The 23,974-nt window shown below is 36.9% G+C and overlaps 1 protein-coding gene across 4 annotated transcripts; it reads right to left on the bottom strand.

Moving 5' to 3' along the window:
• Window positions 1-2,520: 2,520 nt before the first annotated feature.
• On the bottom strand, window positions 2,521-20,434 carry LOC114257149 (pentatricopeptide repeat-containing protein At1g74850, chloroplastic). 4 transcript variants are annotated; one of them, XM_028196918.2, is made up of 7 exons: window positions 19,830-20,432; window positions 16,632-17,955; window positions 6,361-6,675; window positions 5,203-5,310; window positions 4,496-5,095; window positions 4,117-4,206; window positions 2,521-2,648 (listed from the first exon to the last, which is right to left on the bottom strand). In XM_028196918.2, the coding sequence occupies exons 1-5, from the start codon at window positions 20,332-20,334 to the stop codon at window positions 4,756-4,758; spliced, it is 2,592 nt and encodes an 863-aa protein (XP_028052719.2). In that variant the 5' UTR covers window positions 20,335-20,432; the 3' UTR covers window positions 2,521-2,648; window positions 4,117-4,206; window positions 4,496-4,755. The 4 variants fall into 4 exon arrangements, with proteins under 4 accessions (XP_028052719.2, XP_082778677.1, XP_028052718.2 ...); XM_082922551.1 differs by lacking the exon at window positions 6,361-6,675 and having other exon boundaries at window positions 19,830-20,434; XM_028196917.2 differs by lacking the exon at window positions 2,521-2,648 and having other exon boundaries at window positions 3,858-4,206.
• Window positions 20,435-23,974: the final 3,540 nt, after the last annotated feature.

The raw sequence follows: 23,974 nt of genomic DNA, 5'->3' as shown, positions 1-23,974 counted from the left end.
ACTTCCCAAACACATTTATACTATCATTTGATGTAGAACCAATGCATTAGTTCAATGATCCACATTTCAGACCTAAGCACTGAAATATTGTTAAATGGGAACTTATCACATGGAAATAAAGAGGAAGTACGATTGAGGTACCCATTGCCGAATTCCTAATTAAATTTAGAGCTCTGCTACAGGGCCCGAAAGGGTTTCGAGCCAAATTTGGCTCGAATTTGAGAAGAAGGAGGAAGAAGAAGAAGAAGGGAAGGAGGGGGAGGGGAGGGGAGGGGAGGGGAGGGGGAGGAAGGACTGGAGGGGGCCTAAAAAATGGAGGAGGAGGGGCTGAGGCGAGGCAGACGCGATCGGCGGTGGCCGATGCGATCGGCGGAGGCGACGCGATCGGCGGTGGCCGACACGATCGGCGGCGGGAGGCGCAGGCGACGCGACCTCTCTCTCTCTCTCTCCCTCTCCCTCTCCCTCTCCCTCTCTTTCTCTCCCTCTTCCTCTGCATTGCAGAGGTCGAAAATGACGGAAAAAAAGAAGAAAAAAAAAACGGAATGCCCAAAACGACGTCGTTTTGGGCATTCGGGGCATTCGAGCCAGGGATTTCGAGCCCTCAAACATTTCCCTTAAATTTATTAAGCCAGATTTGATATCCCACTAAAATTGAACTCAATTCATTTAATTTGAGAGAACTACTAACAAACTAAGGATTCTGATTACAAGTAACATTTACGTTGTGTTTGATTGGAAAATTTTAAGAGAGATTTGGAAGAGAAATGAGAAAATGTATATAAAATTAGATAAAATATAGGTATATTTTATTCACATTTTACCTACATTTTTCTTTTTCTTTTTCCTTTTCCTTTTCCTTTTCTTTTTCCTTTCCAAATCATTTCCAAAATCTCCCAACCAAACAGAACGTTTATGAAATTGGCATGTTAAACCAATTATTCTATACAAATAACAAAATAATTTACTTGATATGTTCCAAATTCTAAAACTATCAACCAAATGTTACTCTCAAAATCATCACATAAACTCTTGTTTTTAATCATTTTCATGTTGTTGGTTATCTAAAAAAATTTCTTCATTAATAGTAGCCTACCGGTTTCACTATCTTGGCTCTAAACTAAGGTGTTTATTAGGCATAACTAGTAGTTCACCCGTATAACATATGTGCAATTTTTTTTTCAAAAAATATTTAATGGTACGATTTGTGTGTTATAAAAAAATTAAAATTAAAGTATGATTTTAATTATTTATTTTAATAATATTGGCACTATCATTTTATAAAAATGTTACTTAAATATTTATCTATACTATTATAAAGTGAATGCCTAAATTGATTTGGTAAAATCTTATTCTCCTCATGTCACGTGACAACTTTATATATGCTAAAATAAAAAAATTATTATATACAGCGTAAGCAAATTTTGAACCCAACACCTTAGATTTTATTAAGAACATACTTATCACTTAAGCAATATACATATTATGATATTAAATTCTTTATTATTTATTTTTATTATTAGTTATCTGAATTGCCGCCTGTGCCGCCCGCTAATATATATTAATTTTTAGTTAAATTATTTGTGTATTTTGATCATTTTAGTTCTATCGTATGATAAAAGTGTAATTATCATATAATAATTTTGTATGATATATATTAAATTATAAGATAGTAAAATAAATACTCATTTTGATATTAAAAATAATAGTTAAATTAGAAGAAGAATTAGTCACATAAAATTAATAATAATCTAACTATTTAATTTTTTTTTATATTCATTTGGAATTTAAAAATGTGTAGAAATAGAAACTATATAAAATTTATTGAAAAATTTAAACATAAATATGTTGTAATTAGATAATCTTATAATGATTTTATATGATATATATTAAATTATATGATTGTAGAATAAACACTCTTAATTAAATTAAAATATCAATTATATAAAATGAATTCAACTACGACTAATCAAGAAAGAATCTCATAATAACATCTAAACCCAAAAATAAAAAAATAAATGAAAACATCCAAGCAATAGATATATCTCAGTATGTTAAGTGAATAATCATCTGTAATATGATATCAAAACATAAAAGAACTTACTGTTTCGCAATTGCAAAAGTAACTCAAGCAATAAATCCAAACTTTAGAAGTTGTTCGAAAGTATCATTATTATGTAGGGTTTTTTTTCCTGTGAGTTGTAATTACTATATAAAATAGAATAATGTTTTGTAACTCGAAACTTTTTTCCCCGAATCCCCCGAATGCCCAAAACGACATCGTTTTGGACATTTTCCTTCTTTTTTTTTTTCTTTTTTTTCTTCCATTTTCCAGTCTGAAACGCAGAGAGGAAGAGGGAGAGAAAGAGAGAAGAAGATGGGAAGAGAGAGAGAGAGAGAAAAAGAAGAGAGGTTCGCCGATCGCCGATCATCGCCCAGCCCGGTCGTCGTCGCAGCCCAGCCCCGTCGCAACCCAGCCCCGCCGTCGCCTTTGCCCCCTGCCTCTGCCTCCGCCCCCCGCCCCCGCCTCTGCCAAAGCCCCCCTCTGGTTGATGTTGGCCCCTCCTTTCCTTCTTCTTTCTTCTTCTTCTTTCTTCTTTTCAAATTCGGGGAATTCGGGGGAGGGCTTTTTCGAGCTACCAATCAAGATTCTATAAAATAATGCAGAAAATATTTTATATAATCAAAGTATAATCCATATAGAATTTGTAGTTAGATTTCATATAAAACTCAAATAGAACCTATAAAAAATAGATAAAGTTAGTATAATTTAAATTGAATTTAGGTTTTTGTACATGTAAATGGAAATACATGCTGATGTAATTTTTTTAGAAAAAAAAAAATTAGTCCTTAGAATGTGCCATATAAGAAAGGAAAAAACCACTACTTTCCTATATATATATATATATATATATATGATGATGTCTTTACTTGGTGGGCTGCATTGAGACTTTTCTATTCTTTCCTACCCTACTTTGTTTGTATGCTATGTAAAGAAAGGAGATTGACAACATGTAAAGTTGGTTAGAACATCCATAACAAAAATTATATATAATAGAATGAGTGCTTTGCAAGTTGTAATATTTGAATAATTTTTGCCCTACATGATTATATATTCTACAAGAAGTGCACATCTACACTTTCTTCCCCTTTGACCAACAATATTCTCCTTTGAAATCCAATTTAGTGTCAGTAGAAGAGGACAATCTCTGTTTAATTTTTCATTACCACCAGTGTCCTAGATTTTTAGTGCTAACTCCACAACTAAGCCACAACAGAATCTGCCCAACCACCGTGGAAGAAGATTTATTCCCTAATATGATTGAAAGAAACCCCCTCCATGAAATGGAACCTTCAACCTCCACCCTGAAATGTGTATATATATATATAAACAAGGATGGAACCGAACCAACAGCTGGAGACCAGCTGAAATTTTGGGTTTCAGTCATTTTTTCACTAAGGTATGATCTATTTTGGTTCTGGAAAGTTGTACAACACTCACCAACCGAAATGACTAAAATATTATATTTAAATACTTTCAATATTCTTATTCTCTGAACATTAAACGATGAGTGACCAATGCTACAGCTCTTAAATAAAAGTTTGAGAGGAAGGCATTTATAAAGCAGTCCCCACCCTCTCTTTTCATTTATCTTGATATTCTATAAGTTTCTATAAAATCCTTTAAAAACCTCTAGTTAATTTTTTACACTAAACGGAAAACCGACAAAAAGTTAACCGTACTAATGTGGGTCAGTTTCGATTCCTCATCTAACAAAACTAAAGAGTTTGGTTCAGTACTAAATTTTCCCTCAACACAACCAAACCAAACAGATTATTCTATATCTGAACATTATCTCTATATAATTCCTGACGTTTTATTCAGCATCTAGCCATTTAGAAACTCTCTACGTGCCAAAATACTAATGTCAACCAGTTCTCAGAGGGAATATTGTATTGGGAGAGACTTTAGAATTCTACATTGCTTTCAGGAACTTGGATTACATAATTACTTCAGATGGCCAAAGCAACCACTTAACAAGTGTTTTGCAAGACAAATCACCGTCAGGAATCTTCATATGTCTATTTTTTTTCAGTTAATTATTTATATCAAAGTACCTGTTACATGATGGCTGACGTCAAGGTGAAGAGATCAACGAGGTAGCACTTGACAGCCTTGACCTATAACACCAGTGGTCACCAAAGCACCTACAAATATGCAGCAAGTAGGTTAACAAAAACTATTTTTTGGACATTTATATTTCATTAAGAGTACAAAAATATGAAGCCAATCGAACATTTAGGCTGTGTTTGGATCAATGATTTGACTAGGGAAAGGAAAAGGGTACCATCCTTTTTCCTTCTTCTTTACAAATCCCACTCCAAATCCTTAATTCAAACATAACTTGACATTTTTTTTTTTTTTAAAAGTAAAGAAATGTTTAAAACAAGAGATTCATGTACATATTAGATTTGAAAAAATCAACCATTTTCTCACCTCTGCTCAATTCTCTTTGGGTAAAGCCACAGAAAAATTGGCTTCAATCAAACCAGTCCGCAACTGCTGCGACAGCATGTATCCACTGTTCGGTTATTTTCTAACGGGTACCAAAATAAATTCATTCTTCACCAAGAGGAAACATTATAATATATCTGAATGAAATCCTCAAATCCTCTTTTCATTTCGATTAAATTGCTGTGATCTCTTAAGCCAGAACAACCATCCCTGAAAGGTGATCTATACTTTTGTTTCATCTATTATACCGTGCTTGTCAAAAGCTCTGTTGTCATTTTAATGCTTGTTTTGGTATCAGCATTCCCATGTTGGTCTCTCATGACATCAGCTGTGGTTGTTCTCATCCCCAGAAGGGGAAAGGGAGTGTTGCTTAAAGTTATTAACTTGTCCTTTTTGGACCCATCTGAAGACGGCTCTGTATCAGACAAAAACCTTTTAAGCTGAGACCGCTGACAGATAATTCGCCCCTTGTTCCAACCAGGGAAGCGAAAGGATGACGAAACATTATCTATCAGAAAAGAATAGGTAGCACTTGCAACAGGGAAATCTCGTGTTATTGAGCTCTTCTCCATTTGCCCCCGTCTAGTTAACAGAGAAATAAACCATTGTCATTCGTAAACCCAAGTATCTTCAAGTTGTTTCGAGAAGGAAAAATGAAGGTGAGTGGTGAAGAGGAAGAAAAAACTTACACTACAGCAACAGTTGCCAATTGAGGAAGATTCTCCCCATTTTTGAACATTTCATACATGTTATTGAACCAAACAGATATTGCTGTGCAAGCACCACCTGCCCACATCCTGCAGAATCATCAACATCAATATGACAATAAAACTAAGAGTAATGCTACACATGCCACATTTGGTTTACCATCTCATGTGTCATTATTGTATTGGCTTAACAGGTCCAGGTCCCACCACTTATGCATATTACCAATATAGTGATAACACATCACATGCTAAATCAAATTATCAACTGTGGTAGAAAAGTGTGATATGTGTAGCATTGCTTTAAGGTAGCGTTTGGTTCATTGGAATGAAGGTGGATTGGAATGGAATTGTCATTTTTTAGTGTCCTTATGGCAGGCCCGACTTACCCTTTAAGTCATCAAAGCCAATGCTTTAGGCAACAAATGTTACTAAGGCCCCAAATTTTCAAAAATTATAGTTAAGGCCTATATAATTTTATCATTTTTTAATTAAAAAAAGGCTCCACCCATGAAGAAAGAAGGCCTAAAATTGTTATTTAAAATAAGTAATATTATACAAATAAATATTTTTTTTTACTAGTTTCTTTTACTAACCGAAATAATAAATATATAATATGAGTAATGATAAGTAAACTAACAAATTTTACAAAAGTTTCTTATGCTTTGATATGACATCTCTCTTATAAATTGATGAGAAATTTGGTATTGAGATTATGAGACAATACACTTTTTGAAGAATTTTTAAAATTAATTGAAGTATTAAACTGTGTAACAAAACTTGAAAGGAAGATTTAATTGGTAATTTCGTATATCAAAATCCTAGAAAAATACTTTTTACATAATAGTAAAAGCCTCATTTTAACTTGTTGCTTTAGGCCTCAATTTGTCTTGAGCCGGCCTTGTCTTATGGAATGATCATTCCTTTACAATAATGAATGATGATTCCATTTGCAATACATTTTTAATATGTTTTTAGTAAACTAAATGTGAGAATCAATATTTTGATGGAATGATCATTCCATTCCAACTCACTCCAATGAACTAAACATAGCATTAAATTAAACTAACAATACTTGGTGATGTAGATTTTTTCTACTTGGGAGAAGAAAGTAGTCAATGAGTGATAAATACCCCATCGTACCTGTGTACATCCACAGACCACACAAGTTTGTTCGTACGAAACAACTCGGGAAAAAGTCCCCGCTTTGTTGCTTCATTGAGAACTCTGGCAGCCCGTTCCTTCTGCCCCAGACACCAGAGTGCTTCTAGAAGTGTGTTGTAGAACCTTATCCCCAAACCACAGCCTTCAGAATTAAGTTTGTCAAACACATACTCCACCATCTGCCAGTTCGACTCATCATCATAATTTCCCTTGATCATCTGCCCAATCACTTGATGAATATTGGATGCCCTGTTTGTGAACATCTCATCCAGCAATTCATAGGCATCATCCCACCTGAAAATATGGATGGCAGGATATGAGATGAATTTACAAACAGGAAAATGATGAAAAGAGAAATCACCTTAACATCTGTTAGAATGTGTTAGAATATTCCTTACTTTATTTTGATGTATATTCAGTATTCTTATTTGATGCCATAGGGCACTCTTGTAATTATGGTGATGATTTAATATAAAAGGGGATGAGATATCACTCATACCTCTAATTTTTCTCTTCTCAAAATTGACATGGTATCAAAGCCACTCTAAAACCCTAGCAAACCACAACCTACAGCCACCTTCACACCACCACCCCAGCCGCAGTCCACATCCCACCAGCCGCCATCTCCCTAGGGTTACATCAGGACCACTCACAGCCTCCTAGGGCCCCGACAGTCCTAAGTCGCGTCCTTCAAGGACGTCGGAAGCCCTAGCTGTAGCTTTCGAAGGCTTCGCCTGCACCCAAGGGTGAGTCGGAGCTCCCCTTTTTCCCAGCCCAGGTCTGTCGACGGGCTTGGATGTTCAGTCGGGTGCATTCTCCTCCCTCAGGCCGTTGATAGCCACTCAGGAGCTCTCCGGTTCAGTCGACTCTCGAAGTAACTAGAGTTCAGTCGATATTTTTTCTCTGTGATTCAGTCGTCGATCTGTGGGTTACATTGGTCTTATTCGGTGATTAGTGCTCCTTTATTCATGTAGTTTCTTTTCTCTCTCATTTTTTTGTCTTCTTCTCCAAAAAAAAAAAATGTTCTATTAAATTCCGTTTGTTCTGTTTGATATATTACCCATCTTCTGGGTTTGTGATTAGACCAGTGTTTGTTGTGAGGGTTCCATAGTAGAGTATTCATGGCAGAATTGACTGGTGAGTCTACCACTACACAGCCTACTCTTTAGGGCGCAAGTCCTGGTTTGCCTACTACTATGACTGACTCCCTCAACCATGGCCAGAAAATCACCACCTCTCTCTTTAATGGTCAGAATTATCTAGCGTGGTCGCAGAGTTTGACTATATTTTTGAAGAGCAAAAGGAAGCTGGAGTATGTTGATGGACGCGTTCAGGCCCCTAGCCCTACAGATCCGGGTTATGATCAGTGGGAAATTACCAATTCCCTTATCATGGGTTGGTTGATACATTCCATGGTTCCGAAGATTGGTGAAGGATACTTGTCTATGGACACGGCACCGGATATTTGGGAGGCTGTGGCCACTACGTATTCCCGCAAAGGCAATTTTTCACAGACTTTTGAGTTGCGACGCTCCATTGACAGGTCCGTCCAGGGTGAGACGACTATCCTCCAATATTTTACTTTCCTTAGCAATGAATGGAAGAGACTTGATCATCTTCAGGACTACAAGCCTGTATGTCCCACTAATTTTGCTGGGTACCGAAAATTTGTTGAACAAGTGCGGGTCTTCAAATTTTTGGAATGTCTGAATGTGGAGTTTGATCATGTTAGGAGTCATGTGCTTGGAATGGATGTACTTCCTCCTCTCCAAGAAGCGTTTGCTTATGTACAGAATGAGGAGAGTCGTCGTTCTGCTATGCTTCCATCTGCCTCTTCTAATCAATCTGCCCTGGTTTCTGCACCCTCTCGAGATGGGGATCGTGGTTCCCGTCCCCCTTCTGAGAAGGATACCCTTTTCTGTGACTATTGTCGTCGCCCTCGCCACACCCGTGAGACTTGTTAGAAGTTGCATAGGCCGCCATCTGGGGATCGTGGAGATCATTCTGGGTCTCGAGGGGGTCGTTCCGGTCAATCTAGAGGTCGTGGGTCTAATGCCCGAGCTCATCATTCTGATACAGTTGTTTCATCTGCTGATATATCTGGATTTTCTACTTCTGAGTTGGAGGTTGCTCTTCGCCACTTGCTAGACCGTTGAGCTTCTAGTTCATCTTCAAGTAACTTAGCTTCTTCTACAAGTGTTTTTCTATCTCATCAAACGTTGCCTTGGATTATCGATTCTGGTGCTTCCGATCATATGTCTAGGTCTTCTGATTTGTTCTCCACATACACCCCTTCTTCAGGGCAGGATAAAGTTTGAATTGCTGATGGTACCATTTCTTTTGTGTCCGGGAAAAGTGTAATTTATGCCACAGCTTTCCTTCATTTGTCTTCTGTACTACATGTTCCCGATTTTAGTATTAATCTTTTATCTTTGAGTCGTATTACTCGGGACTTGAATTATAGTGTAACCTTTTTTCCTGATCATTGTCTGTTTCAGGACTTTATCACAAGGAAGATGATTGGCAGTGGCAGAAACGCGAATGGTCTCTATATCCTGGATCAAACCGACAAACAGGTTCATTCATCCACTCAGTTACCATCTACCAAGGAAGACCTATGGCTGTGGCACCGTCGTCTTGGGCATCCATCTTTTTTGTTACTTAAGCATCCCAGTTTCTTGTAACAAATCAAGCACATACTCTCTTTGACATATGAAGATGCCATTTTTTGACCGAGCAACTTCAATACCGAGAAAGTACTTCAAGCTACCTAAGTCTTTGATTTCAAACTCATTGGCCAAATACTCCTTTAACGGAGGAACCTCCTCAACATCATCCTCTGTGAGTGCAATATCATCCACATAAACAATAAGTGTTGTCGTCTTACCATGTGAGGAGTGTTTCACAAACAAAGTATGATCAGCTTGACTCTGTTTGAAATCATATTGCAACATGGCCTGAGTAAACCTCTCAAACCAAGCCCTAGGCGACTGTTTGAGTCCATAAAGTGACTTGCATAGTCGGCATACTTTTCCTTTGGTTTTAACATCCTCAAAGCCTGGGGGAATGTGCATGTACACTTCCTCTTCCAAATCTCCATGTAAGAAGGCATTATTCGCATCAAATTGATGGAGCGGCCAGTCGAGATTAAAGGCAAGAGAGAGAAGGACTCTGACAGAGTTCATCTTAGCAACAGGAGCAAATGTCTCCTGGTAATCTACTCCATATGTCTGTGTAAAGCCCTTGGCCACCAATCTTGCCTTATAACGTTCAATTGAACCATCGGCTTTGTGCTTCACTGTGTACACCCACTTACATCCAACAGGTTGTTTGCCCTTAGGTAACTTAGCCAATTCCCAAGTGCCATTTTTAGCCAGGACTCTCATCTCCTCCATCATGGCATGTTTCCATTCAGGAGTAGAAAGAGCATCCTAAAAATTAGAAAGAAGACTCACAGAAGAAACTTTAAAAAGAAAAGCTTTATAGGAAGAAGACAGATTAGTGTTTATGTGGATGATATTGTACTCACAGGGGATGATGTTTGAGGAGGTTCCTCGGTTAAAGGAGTATTTGGCCAATGAGTTTGAAATCAAAGACTTAGGCAGCTTGAAGTACTTTCTCGGTATTGAAGTTGCTCGGTCCAAAAATGGCATCTTCATATGTCAAAGAAAGTATGTGCTTGATTTGTTACAAGAAACTGGGATGCTTGGAAGTAAAGCCTGTGATACACCATTAGAGCCTGGAATGAAACTTAGTGAGGATCAATGAGGCAACCTTGTGAACAGGGGAAGATATCAGCGGCTAGTGGGTAAACTTATCTACTTATCCCATTCGCGTCCTGACATTGCTATCGCAGTGAGTATGGTTAGTCAGTTTATGCGTGTTCCACGTGTGATTCATTTAGAGGCAGTTATGCGGATTATGAGGTACTTGAAGTCTTCTTCGGGAAAGGGTCTCTATTTCTCTAAACATGGTCATCTTAGTGTGGAGGCATATACAGATGCTGATTGGGCTGGATCAGTCACTGATAGAAGGTCAACCTCTGGCTATTGTACCTTTGTTAGAGGAAATCTAGTTACTTGGAGAAGCAAGAAACAAAATGTAGTTGCACCGTCAAGTGCAGAGGCTGAATTCAGAGCTATGGCTCAAAGTGTATGTGAGCTATTATGGATTAGACTACTTTTGAGGGATTTGAGGATTCATCAAACAGATTCTATGCGGCTATACTGTGACAATACAACAGCCATTAATATAGCTCACAATCCAATTCAGCATGACAGGATCAAGCATGTGGAGATTGATAGGCATTTTATCAAGGAAAAGCTCACTAGTGGCACTATAAGTACGCCATTTGTGAGGTTTGGAGACCAACTGGCTGATGTTCTCACCAAAGGATTAGGGAATATATTATTCCGTGACATTCTTAACAAGCTGGGCATGAGAGATATCTTTGCATCAGCTTGAGGGGGAGTATTAGAATGTGTTAGAATATTCCTTATTTTATTTTGATATATATTCAGTATTCTTATTTGATGCCTTGGGGCACTCTTGTAATTATGGTGATGATTTCATATAAAAGGGGATGAGATACCACTCATACCTCTAATTTTTCTCTTCTCAAAATTGACAACGTCCACAAGACTCTAATTCATTCATCAACTAGAGCAACTAGATTCAACCAAAGTTGAATATTTAGAGCCCACATCTTGGTTCTAAAGAACGAAAAAATTCAGCGATAATAGTGCCAGAGCTCAAAAAGATGTATGGAATTTCCATGTAACAAAACAATAATAGTCCTCAAACTACCAGTAATATTTCCATCCTAAGTTCAAAATCAATTGAATTTACTCCGACATTTGAAATTGTGCAAACCCTATATCCGTGGAACTAATGCATCAAAAAAGTGAAGTCAATTAGGGCTGCCCTATTAAAGTTGTTAAGAAGAAAACCATTATTTTAATTTAATTCCGTTAAGTGCAGAGGAGGAAATTAACTATGACAAATTTTTCACACTTAACTGATTTTTATATATCTTGAAATCTTACAATTTAAATGGAGAAGTATAGGCTTACTATGTCAAAAAAAAAAAAAAAAAAAATCACTACTTCTTGTAAAAGAAACTACAGTCCAGGAAACTGACTCCATCTCATCATTACAATGAGCATCCAGTTTCTTTAGCGGGGGAAAGCCTCATATTTTAATCATGAAGCTTCTGCCTCTTTTATTTTTGATAAATAAGCAAATATTATTGAGAAAGCATCAAGGAGATGCAACAAATACAGGAAGGCCACCCCATTGAGGGAAAACCACAAAAATAAAACAAGCACTAACCAATCACCTCATCTAAAAAGTATAAAGACACAAATAGATCCGGATCTACCCTGCCCTCCAACCAACTATACATAACTACAAGAAGGCGAGTCTGTAACCAAGAGACACCATGAAAAACCTCTAAAAAGGTACGTGTATTCCGCTCCAACCAAACTAGCCACATTAAACAAAACGGTGCCAAAACCCAAAGAGAAAAAAGGCTCTAATAGAGCATTTAGTTCCATTTTGCTATAAAACAGATTGTGGATGCTTGGGAATTGGTAGAGGAGGGTTCTAAGAAAAATAAATCAGATTTCAAAGGGCTCTTTTAATAGTTTAACATTTAGTTTAAGTGCAAAAAAGGCAGTTCTTTATATTGCAAGAAACTAAGAACCGAAGATTTATTAGTTTGTATAGGATTTTCCTTCTAAACTAGTATGTAGCTGGACTCTTTTATTTGTGTTTTCTCTATTTTTAAAAGTTTTATAAGAATTTGAGATTGTGTTTGTGTGAATTTACCCAACTCCTGTGAGAGTAGAGTGATTTCCCTCTTTTTGTGCACATACTCAGGTTACTATTCTTGAGTTACCATCCAGAGTCATAGAACTGTTAGACGGTCTTGGGTAGAACTCACCCCAAAAGCCATATGCTTAATACTACTTTAGTATTCAGGTGGCATGCAGGCAAGGACACGCACCCTACACATTCTTGAGTACTCAAGCTCTGATAACATGTTAAACGGTCTTGGGTAGAACTCAACCCAAAAACCAGCTATTAAGGTGAGGGTGCCCTCATGCTTATATGATTAATATTACTTTAGTATTCAGGCAATGTAGGACTTCGCTTCACAAAAACAACCCCCTTTTCAGCCCCTAACTCTAACCAGTCAAGTTCAAATCATCCTCAACCTTTTCTCCTATCCTATGACCACTGAATCCACACTACAGCACCATAAAATTTTCTAGGAATACTAAAACGTTAAACGTTTGAAAATCAAACCCAAACTAACCTTTCTCCCAAATAAAAACCTTAGATATTTCTTCTACCTTGTATAAATCTAACCCTAGCAGCTTTCCACACTCAAAATTCACTACAAAATCAACTCATAGGTGGTAGGCTAAATTTTCAAAACTTGTCCAAAATCAGTAGGGTTTTAGGATGCAATTAAACAAGGATAGGATAGGAGCATTTTGGGGGTAATTCTACGAACAATAAACAGTACCCTACCAATGAATGGTAACAAGACTGGTTTTGTGGTTTCATGAGGTTAGGACTATAAATTCTAGGAAGAGAAGGTAAAAGCCTCGGGAACTATGTTAGAGGATTAAAGGGTTTATATAGATCTGATTATGCAGTTCAAGGCTTACTAGCATAAAAAATAAAGAAAGAACAAGAAAGCCCTAGCATCATGCCCATCACACCCAGTTTTCCCATAGGCATCACACAAATAATTAAAAATAAATGCATCACACAATCCTAAAAGATCTTCAAATGCATTACAAAATCCTCTAAGAAGACAGTCATTGTAACATATAACTATACATCAATCAATAATACAATTTTCTATTTTTCTATACATCAATTTTAACATGGTATCAGAGCAAGGTTAAAGATCTTGGTGTTCTTCGCCTTTCGGCGGGCGGCAAGCTTGCCTTGACCGCCCGCCGGATCTCAACCAATTCAAACCTCCCTCTCCCTCTCGGCACTTCACTGTTGCCATCACTCAAGACATACACACAGATACATGCATACACTAGCTCTCTCTCTTCTCTTCCTCTCGGAAAACACACAGACAACCTCACCACCCCAGCTCCGCCGAATACTCTAGCTCCGACCACAGCTCCTAAGGCAGCGCCACCTACTGTAATATCATCTCCGTCAGCTGTTCCTCTACTTCTGCACTGAGCCAGCGCCACTGCCGAAGCTCTCTCCCAGTCTGCCTCCCTCCCTCGGCCTCGTAGAGCTCGAGATCCTCCAGCGCCGCAGCACTTCTTCCGAGAAGAGGCCCGCAGCTGTTATCCTTCCGGTTGTTCAGAAGCAACACCAGCTTCTTGTAATTCTGCTCCTGTATAATGCATGCGCTATGGAGGCCGCCACGACCCCGATAACCTCGGGTGGCCAAAACAGATCCAGACCTTCTTTGACTTCTCTTGTGTGGGAGTTACACAATCTGGAAACTTTAATGTTGAGAAAGAATTTAAGAGTGCTTGTGCAAAACCTGTCTTTGTGGACAAGCTAGGAGCCAGTCCAGAATCCATTTCAAATGGAATGCCTCTTGAAGATTTTGGGCATGGTTATCCAGATTCTAATCTCACTTCTGCCAAGAATTTGGTTGACATTATGTATGGAGAGATTGCGTGGGTGTCTTGCCCCAAGAAAAGCTACCCACGTGATACCACTAGACCAAATGCCCTTTAATCTCTCTCGGTGCTGAGAGAGAGAGAACCACACTTTTTCTTTTTACTTTGTTTCTTTATTTTTTATTTTTTATTATTATTTTTTTTTTCTCTCTCTTCTTTTCAAAAAAAAAAAAACAAACCAAGACCCAGATCAGAATCGATTTTCTCTCTCTCTCCCTTTAAACCCTCTCTTTTTTCCTTTCTTTTTCTTTTAATATTTACCTCCACTATCTTTTGTCTTTCAAATACAGCCACCACCTTACACTCTTGTTCCCCACTTTCTTTATTAAATATATATATATATATATATATCTCTTTTTATTATATTATATTAAAAAAAAAAAAAAAAAAAAAAATCATCATCTCTCCTCCGTTTGATTTCCAACTCCATTATTTTTTATTTATTTTCTCCACACCACTTTCCTTATTTCCCCCATCTTTCATTTTTGATTTCAAATATATTTTTTCTATTTTTTCTTTATTTTTCTTTCACATTATTTTTCATCTTTTTCCAAATCCATTCATACCATATAGCTTTGCACACCAAACCATATTTTATTCATCTCAGGGATCCACCTCGATCACAATTTTACACAAAAAAAAAAAAAAAACAAAAAACAAAAAAACCACCACACAACACCAACAGCTTTGTTTTCTTTTCTGCAGCCGGCCACCAACCGACCTCACTTCTTCGCCTATTCCGCCGGTCTTTTCTTCTTGCCTTCGTCCTGGGCGGCCCTTGACGGTGTTGCCTCCGTATTTCCCACTCCACTGGGCACGATCACTACTCCCTGCTCCTCCACTGCAGCATATGGCGGCCCTCCAAATCGGAACATCACGGTGGCCTTCCGCTTCAGCTCCTTGTTTTCCGCCTTTAGCACACTTATCTCTGCTCGCGCATCCTTATACATGCGTTGGAGCAGAGCCAGTTGGGCGTTTAACTGCTGCACCTCATTTGTCCTACTCTGCAGCCGGTTCGACAAATTTGTAACCGCAGTCATGGTTTCCACACATGACTTCAATGTATACTGATTGGCCTCCACATCCGACTGCACTGCCATTCTTTGCTCCACAGGCCGCATAGGAAAGTTCAACGGAGCAAACTCCGGGGCGCTTGGTTGAGTTTCCAGTGCCACCGCACCAGTTATCTCTCTTGTTGACTCGTTGAGGTCGGGAAAAAGAGTGAGCAGACCACGGGACGAAGAGGCCATATTCTAGGTAGCTGAACGGGAAGACGAGGCCATGTTATGGGTTGCTGAGTGTTTCAGAGAAAGGTTGGTTACAGAATGGCAACAGAGTGTTCCAGAATCTCTTTCTCAGAAACGGAAGAGTTTTTTTTCAAAGGATTTTCGGCGGTTTCAGACTGGTTTGCACAGCCTCCGCCTCAACCTTGGTTAAATAGCCGAGGCAGACACGCGCATCATGCGCCTCTCGGCGCTCGCCGACAACATGGGCGCTCCTTTTGATAGGCACGCCTTTTTGATGGCACGCCTTTTTATGGATTGGGCACGCCTTTTGAAAAATTGGGCACACCTTTTGAGGGTGCGACTTTTTAGGGGTCCGACAAGACTCTGTAAACTGTCCCGACATTGATTCCGGTTAGCTTCTTCATGGGTCCGACAAGACTCTGTAAACTGTCCCGACATTGATTCCGGTTAGCTCCTTCATGGGTCCGACAAGACTCTGTAAACTGTCCCGACATTGATTTCGGTTAGTTTCTACAAGGGTCCAGCAAGACTCCGTAAACTGTCACAACAACTGTCACAACATTGTCTGCTACAACGGTCCGACATGACCCCATAAACTATCTTCTACATCGGTCTGACACAACCATCCAGTGTCCTCTACAACGTTATGACACCACCATACAGTGTCTTCACCATCGGTCTGACACGACCATACAGTGTCTCCTATCCTCTTTTCTTTTATGTATTCGTCTATTTTCTTATTTTGTTACTCTCTCCAAACTCAAGTTGGCTAGTTCCTATCCCCCTTGAGTTTGCGGGGGGCTGTTAAAACCTATCACCTACTTCACCCACTTAAACCTACTCCACTAAACCTAACCCACTACACCACTACCACCTCCACTTCACCTACTCCACCTACCACCTACTACCACCTACTCTTCTATATATAGGAATCATTGTAACATATAACTATACATCAATCAATAATACAATTTTCTATTTTTCTATACATCAATTTTAACATGTTATCTTTTGAACTATGAGCTTTACATAGCTCTGTATAGACTTCTACGAACTCCTAGTTCTTACCAAATTCTTACTTCCTATTTGGAAACTACTCTTAAACTTTACTTTTAAACAGCAACACCAACAAAAAATTTATTAATAAAAAAGAAAAAAAAAATTCAATGAGAGTGAACAAGATGTTTGTCAAACAAAAGAAATAAAAAGAAGATACAAGAAATATAGCTAGTTATTGAAATATGGTGAATGACAAAAAACCAAACCACCAGCATAAAAACAAATCTGCGGATTCAAAATAAATGAACTGTTAAATAACTGAATGAATACTGACCTCTCACACTTTGCATAAACTGCCAGCATCATACAGTAGCACATGACACTGGGCAATATGCCCAATGCTTTAATTTCCCGAAACTGCTCCTCACTCTCATCAACAAGACCTGCAAAACAGTACACACTCAACACTGCCTCGAGGGTTCTCTCACTGGGATCACATCTCCCATTTTCCATCTCAACGTAAGCCTTTATAGCTTCTTCAAATCGCCCCCCCTGTCTACATCCTTCAATGATGCCATTAAATGAATCTATGTTCTGCGCAATACCACAGTCACTCATTCTCCGCAATATTGCTTCAGACTCCTTGTAAAGTCCGCCTCTTGCAAATGTCTGAATCAAAGAGTTGAAAGTTTCTACAGTTGGCTTGCTTCCCACCTCATTCATTGTGTTCAAGGCAACAACAGCATCCTCATACATCGCAGCCTGCCCATACGCTTCAATAACCCCAGTATAAGCCTTTGAACTTGGCACTAACCCCTTCTCATTCATGTGAAGTAAAATTTCCTTCGCATCCTTGTGAAGCCCTCCCTTCCCACAAGCAAATATCAACCCCTCATAAGTCTCCATATTTGGTTCAATGCTCTCCTCCACCATATCATGGAACAAAGTCACTACCTCCTTAAAATACCCACCTTCCCCAAAAACCTGTATAAGAATATTGTAAGTAGCGGCATCTGGCTCTGTATTGCTCACTTTCATCTCTAGAAAAAGTTCACGAACATCATCATACCTCCCATGCTTCCCATACAAATCCAATAAAATACTATAAGTCGCCGCATTTGGCATCGACCCAGCTTCTTGCATTTGTCTAAACACACCCATTGCCTCTTTAATAGAACCCAAATGTGCATAAGCCTCTAATAACAAATTATAAGAAGATATCTCCGGCAAATTCCCGCCAATCTCCATATCCCTTAGAAGCTCCGAAACCCTCTCTAGCTTACCCAATCTCCCAAATGTCTCAACTAAATAACTATAGGTAGTAATATCAGGCAAAAGACCACCCTCATTCATTGTCCTAAATACCCTCTCTGCTTCATCAGCTAAACCTCTACTAACACATGCACTGAGCAGAGTATTGTAAGTAATCAAGTCAGGTTGTATCGCCTCGTGCCGCATTTCGGCAAACAAACCTAATAAGCCTTCCCAATCATACCCACCTCTTACGCAAGCATTGATCACTGTATTGTAAGTCAAAATGCTCGGCGAAACTCTCTCCTTTTTCATCTTCTCCAGAAGTTCTAGGGAAGTTTCGTACTGGCCATTCCGTCCGTAAGCGTTGATTGTGGCGGTAAATGAGAAGACACTACGGGAAACACCTTGTTGAGGATTTATGCACGAAAGCAATTAAATATAAAATTCACTTTCACAAAATATATCTATATCATATCAACATGAAAAAATATGAAATCAAAAATCAAACAAAAGTGAATAACAATAAATAGTACAGGAAGAGAAAATCCTGTGAGATTTGTGAGTCTAGGCACGACAAATCGTTGTCCTAAAGCCGTGCAAGTTCTAATGGATCAATTACGACATAAAACCAAAAATCTCCAAAATCTCACTAAGTGTCTGACATGTCTCTTAACATGTGTATCTTTGGTTTGTGTCTGACATGTATTTTGGTTGGCGTCTTTCCACCAAAAACATATGAATTTAGACTGTCTTTGGATCACAAAATTTTCACCCCAAAAAAAAATCACATTCCTCCCACCAGGGGTGGAAGGAGGGGGGATCCTGGTCCCTCAAACTTTCTGAAAATCTTCAATTTTAAATGTATGCCATTTCCAAAAAAAAATTGTATTTTACATTATGGCCCCCCCAAAATTCAATCTAACGCCCTCAAAAAAATGTGTAAAGTCCACAATGTAGTAGAGTTGCTTTTCAAATAAACTTTTACAATAATGTTATGGTAATCGTATTTTCTTACTATGTTTTGTTTACTATTTTATGTGTCAACACTATGTTGGTATCAAACATTAGTGGTTAAGATAATAAACAAATTATGGTAAAAAGATGATCATTCTAACATTATTGAAAAAATTTATTAGTAATCATATGTTAAAAAATCTTGCAATAAACAAATAGTAATATAATTTATTTAATTTGTATGAAATCATATTAAACAAACAAAAAATTACTAACAGCAATTAAATTTTTAGAAAAAGAATATAGTTTACTCGTGAGTTTCTATAATTTATTTAATGGAATCACTTGTGAAACTTTATGGATCTAAAGACATGTTTTGATTACAAGGATTATAGTATAAGATTGGCATTGTTAGTCCATAGACTCACAATCCCATATTTGATTGTAAATTTTATTAACTAGATTACATGTATGGCAGATATTCAATCTAATGAAATTGGCGAATTTTTAATATTGAGAAGGACTAAGGATCATAATTTCAAGTATGAAAGAAAAAAAAAAAATTTGAATGCATAATAAATAGTTATCTCACTAATTTAATTTAATTAGATAACTAATTCTACACTAATTAGTGAGATTATTAATCCTTTCACTATTAATCTTGTTAATCAAAAAAGGCCTAAATGGCCTGTTTGATTGGTTGGAATAATAGTGACACGATTAATAATCCATGGATTCACCATTGGATTAACTGTCCAACCTAATTAGTAGGATAAATACCTGTGGGATTATTAATACCTACCTCCATTTGGTATTGAATACCCCATGATTTTGTGGGATTAGAAGTCCTACGTATTACTAAACTGGCTATCATTTATGTCGTCCAAACATAGGAATGTGCACATCACTGGATTAATAATCCAATCCTATGCTCTAGTAGTGGAATCAAACAGACCCAAAGGATATTATGTTATAGATTAATTATATTAAGATTCTTCTAACTATTAGCAATTTAACAAATATTACTTTACCGCTTCTCTATAAATTCCTACATTTTGACCACCTTAGCCATAAATTCATACAAAACTCAAGCCAATCCATCGACAGCTCAGAAGATCTATGCCTTTCCTTTGAAAATCTGCCCCCAACCAATGGAATCCTGGCTCCACCCCTGCCTCCCACATTTTCCTTTTAACTTTACAAATCCTTACCCAAATATACAATTCAAACATAACATTAACATAATTTCCAAATCCTTACTTAAATACACGATCCAAACACAACATTAATATAATTGTAAAACTTAAATATTGTTCCAACACACCTTGGCTCGGCATTTCGTCAAACACCTCGGAGCATTTCTCCAGCAAACCCTCTCGACCCAACAATCCGATCATGATGGTGTAGATGTGTTCGTTGGGTTTGCACCAGATTTGACGCTGCATATACTTGAAGAGGCGCAGCGATCGCTGCCAATCGCCGCGAGCCGCGAATTCCTTGAAGACGAAAGCGAAGTCAGTGAGGCTGAGCTTGTTCTTGAAGGCGTCGAGGCACCGCGCAATGCTTCCTCGCGGAGGCAAGCTCGAGAGCTTGTTGATTAGGGTTTCGACATCGTAGCTGTACTTGCCCTTCTCAACTGTGACCGATGGGTTGACGAGGATGAGTTCTCTAGGCTTGGCTCTGACTGTGCCGGATTTGAGGAGCCTCCGGTCGCCGGAACATTCGAATTTTTTGGCGGGAAAATTGAAGGGTTTTGGGTTTCTTGTGAAGATTGTTGGAGGGAGAGATGGAGGGTTGGAAATGGAAACGAAGTGTGAGGAGAGAGCCATTAAAGTCGATAGAGAGAGAGCGAGAGAGAGAGAGAGATGGCGGGAGGTGGGTTGAAGAAGGACACGTGGAGCTTTGGGGAGGGCAGTGGATAACTGAAGGTTGCAGCTCGGATAGATGAAACTACGGGCCGGGTTAACGGCAGGGTCCGCCCCACCACTTAGATATTTTTGCTTGTAATTTTGTGTGGGATTCATGCAATTTTTATACCTTTTTTTTTTTAAATATAAAAAATCATTTTAAGGCAAATTTGGTGAAAAATCTCAACTTAAGTGCATAGAAGAGGCATAATGGTAAAGTCCACATGGGTTTTTTTAAGTTATGAAGTTCTACGAAATGAAACAGGATTGTAATATATTTCGTATGAAATAATTATTCAATTGTCTTATTTATATAATTAAAATTGGTCTTCATTGCAATTGTTTTTTCTTTTTTCCTTCTCCAATTGAGTCATTTCTATCAAATATCATTTATCGAACTTTTTATCCACCTCATTCTTTGCTTGTTAAAGCCACAATCACTACGGTAGAATGACCTTAAATAAGTAAAGGATTATTTTTATTCTTGTGACATTGCTAGTTATCAAATTAGTTTCAAGACAACTTTTAAAACTTATTCAGAGTTTAACAAGAGTATCTCGATCTCTTTGGTGTCTTTGACATTCAATAGAAAGAGGGTCCTTAAAATAATAATAAAAAGAAAAAAGTTTTTCACTAAGTTTTTTTTTGAAAAAATAGTTAAAAGTCATCTTCCAACTTTTAACGTGTTTTGAATCATATTATCTCTTTACTTTTTTACACATTTTTTTCATAAAAAACTAAAAAATAATTTTTAACTCATTTTCCAAAACAACACTAAGTTATCACAATTAAAATAGCACATACTTTGTAGACAAATAGTGTATTTAATTATCCATTTTAATTGTTTATTTTAAAAAGTTTTCTACTCTTCAAACACGCATGACATGCTGGGTGGGTATGAAGTGGACCGGCATGGGTCGAGTTCACATTGGGCTTGCACTACATAGGCAAAAGCACATGTGCCATCTCATGCTTAATCTTAAAAAATAATTTCTAAAAATATAAGTTTGTCTACTTAACCCAATATCATATATTTATTTATTTACCTCCTTTTTTTTTTTTTTTTTTGGTCATCTTGGACGATATTAGGAAAATTAGGTGTTTTAAATAATTATTTGAGTTGAAGTTATTAACAATATGTAACACTAAAATGGGTTTCGACTTGTCAACAAATGTTTGATTTTATTTTTAATTTTTTATGAGAAATGTTTGAATTTAAGTTATGTAAAAAAGAGCGTGCACACACGTATATATTTTTTAATAATTTATTATATACTTAAATAATATAAAAATTAATATTTATATTTTTTAATTGAATTGGGTTGAGCAGAACAAAACTATAATTTATCATTCCAAACTCCACTAAAAATTTAAAAAGGTTCAATAGTTGAATATTCTATAGACCTAATATTTATTCCAAACTTGAAAACTATCAAATTGGACTAGACTGGCATCAATCCAAAGCCAACCCTAGTCACATGTGCCCAAGTGTTAGGGTATAAAATTGTGTAAATCAAATTTTGTTCTCTTACTCAAATGTGAACACAATGCTCGTTTTCTAAAACGGTGGTGTTACATGTACCAATTAGTGTACCAACACTAGTTATAACATTATTATTGACCACACTCATTAATTACATTACAAATAACAAAAATCTCTTAAATTATATTATATCATCAATTAGTACACTAATTAGTACATTAATTGATGCATATAACATTATTCTTTCTAAAATGTAAACACAATTAATGCATTGAGTTAAGCCATTTAAAGAGATACCTTTTCCTATAAAATCATAAAAAGCAAGGCCTTCAAAAGTTATAAATAAAAAGATGGCTATAATTTATTGCCGAAAACCAAAATTAGAATATGGGATGAGATTGCAATAATCTTATTAATGTTATTTTGCCAAATACATTTCACATCTTGCATTTGGGTTAAAATCTATCTCCTTAATTCTTTGGCCTTTCAAAACACCAAGACAAATTACTCAAAAGTGATTCAATTTTATTATTATTTTGCAAGTGATATCTCTTATTATCAAATGATTTTGTTAATAAGTATTTTAAAGGAATTTGTTAAAATATTTAAAATAATTTTACATGATTTTTAAAAGTGTATTCTCAACTTTATTAATTAATTATAAAACTCATAGGAATTATATTTTCATAATATAATTTGAAGTTTAAAATTGTGCTTTTAAAACACAATTAATTTGATTTTCACAAATAAGTTTAAAAATACATATTTTTTTATAATTTTTTTTTTTTTTTTCTAAACAAAGAAGAAAACTTGATTTTAGTACATAATTCAATAACTAGGAAAAGAAAATGTGGTAATCCAAATCATATAATTTGGAGTGTTGATCCACTGTAATCTACATTTAAAATTGTGCCAACGCAAAGACTTTAAATGTTATTAAGAAGATTCTCAAAATCCAAAGAAAACGCCTATCTAACACACTCACATAAATTATTACAAAAATATTAGAGGTTTTAAAAATTCTACTAAAAATTTTACTAACTGTCTACATGGGACTCACATTGTGTGGGTCTCACACTTATATGAAATATTTAGTAAAATTTTTAATAGAATATTAAAGATTTTTAGCATTACTCAAATTATTATTATACCTGTCACTACATTTTCATTGCACCACACTGAACCCTTTTATGATAGTTTTAGAATTGTAAATCAAAGATCACAAAACTTGCAGCGGAATAAAATGTTTAGATCATACCTGATTCGATCTAAAACCTCATGGATAAATCACGTGCTTCCAGAATCTAATCAATCAATCCCAGCAGTGGGGTGATATTACAATGGTGAATATCACCCACACAAACCACAGTGCAAAATGACTTGATCGTTGTTTCTTGGGAGAGAATAAGTTTATGGGTTGAAACAAAACCTACGTTGTTTCTCTCTTGGGTTACCCATAACCATATATCAGATATATATTATATTATTATTATTTATCCATATCAGTTAAAACTGATAATATTTATATCCTGAGTGGTTATCCTAAATAGGTTTGAATTTAATTCAAAACCTATTTGGATAAGATCTAAATTATGTTCAAATGGTCATGCCACATGGGCGCCCATTACTAACATCTCCCACTCGCACATGAGTTGGCATGACACTGCCACATCTCTGTCTCAATCTCCCAAAAATAAACAATCTCATACTAGCCACTGCACCGTGCGACTGCTGAGAACACCTGCATGTGGGAGCTCTATACTAGAAACTCAAAATGAGCCAGCATAGAGACATCAACCCAAAAAGAACAGAAATAGTGTCTCATATACCCCAGACCCATCTAATTACACCGGTCCAAAAAACATCTCTAATCCCTCAAAAAGAGCATGTTTGACCCTCTCAATTCTTGCAATATATTCACACTCAATTCGCCTCTCATACAGAGCGATGCGAGTTGCCGGCAGTGAATATACAACAGTGGTGTAATACTAGATGATCTTCCCTTTGCACTCATGCCATTTAGTTTAGGATTGACCGCTTTCCCAGTGATGTCCCTTAAGGCCGAATCATGCATGACCG

This window comes from Camellia sinensis, chromosome 4 (assembly GCF_055761805.1).
Source record: "Camellia sinensis isolate YWXY chromosome 4, ASM5576180v1, whole genome shotgun sequence".
Lineage (NCBI taxonomy): Eukaryota > Viridiplantae > Streptophyta > Magnoliopsida > Ericales > Theaceae > Camellia > Camellia sinensis.
Note: the sequence above shows the minus strand (reverse complement) of the source record. Positions and strands in the feature narration are given on the sequence as shown.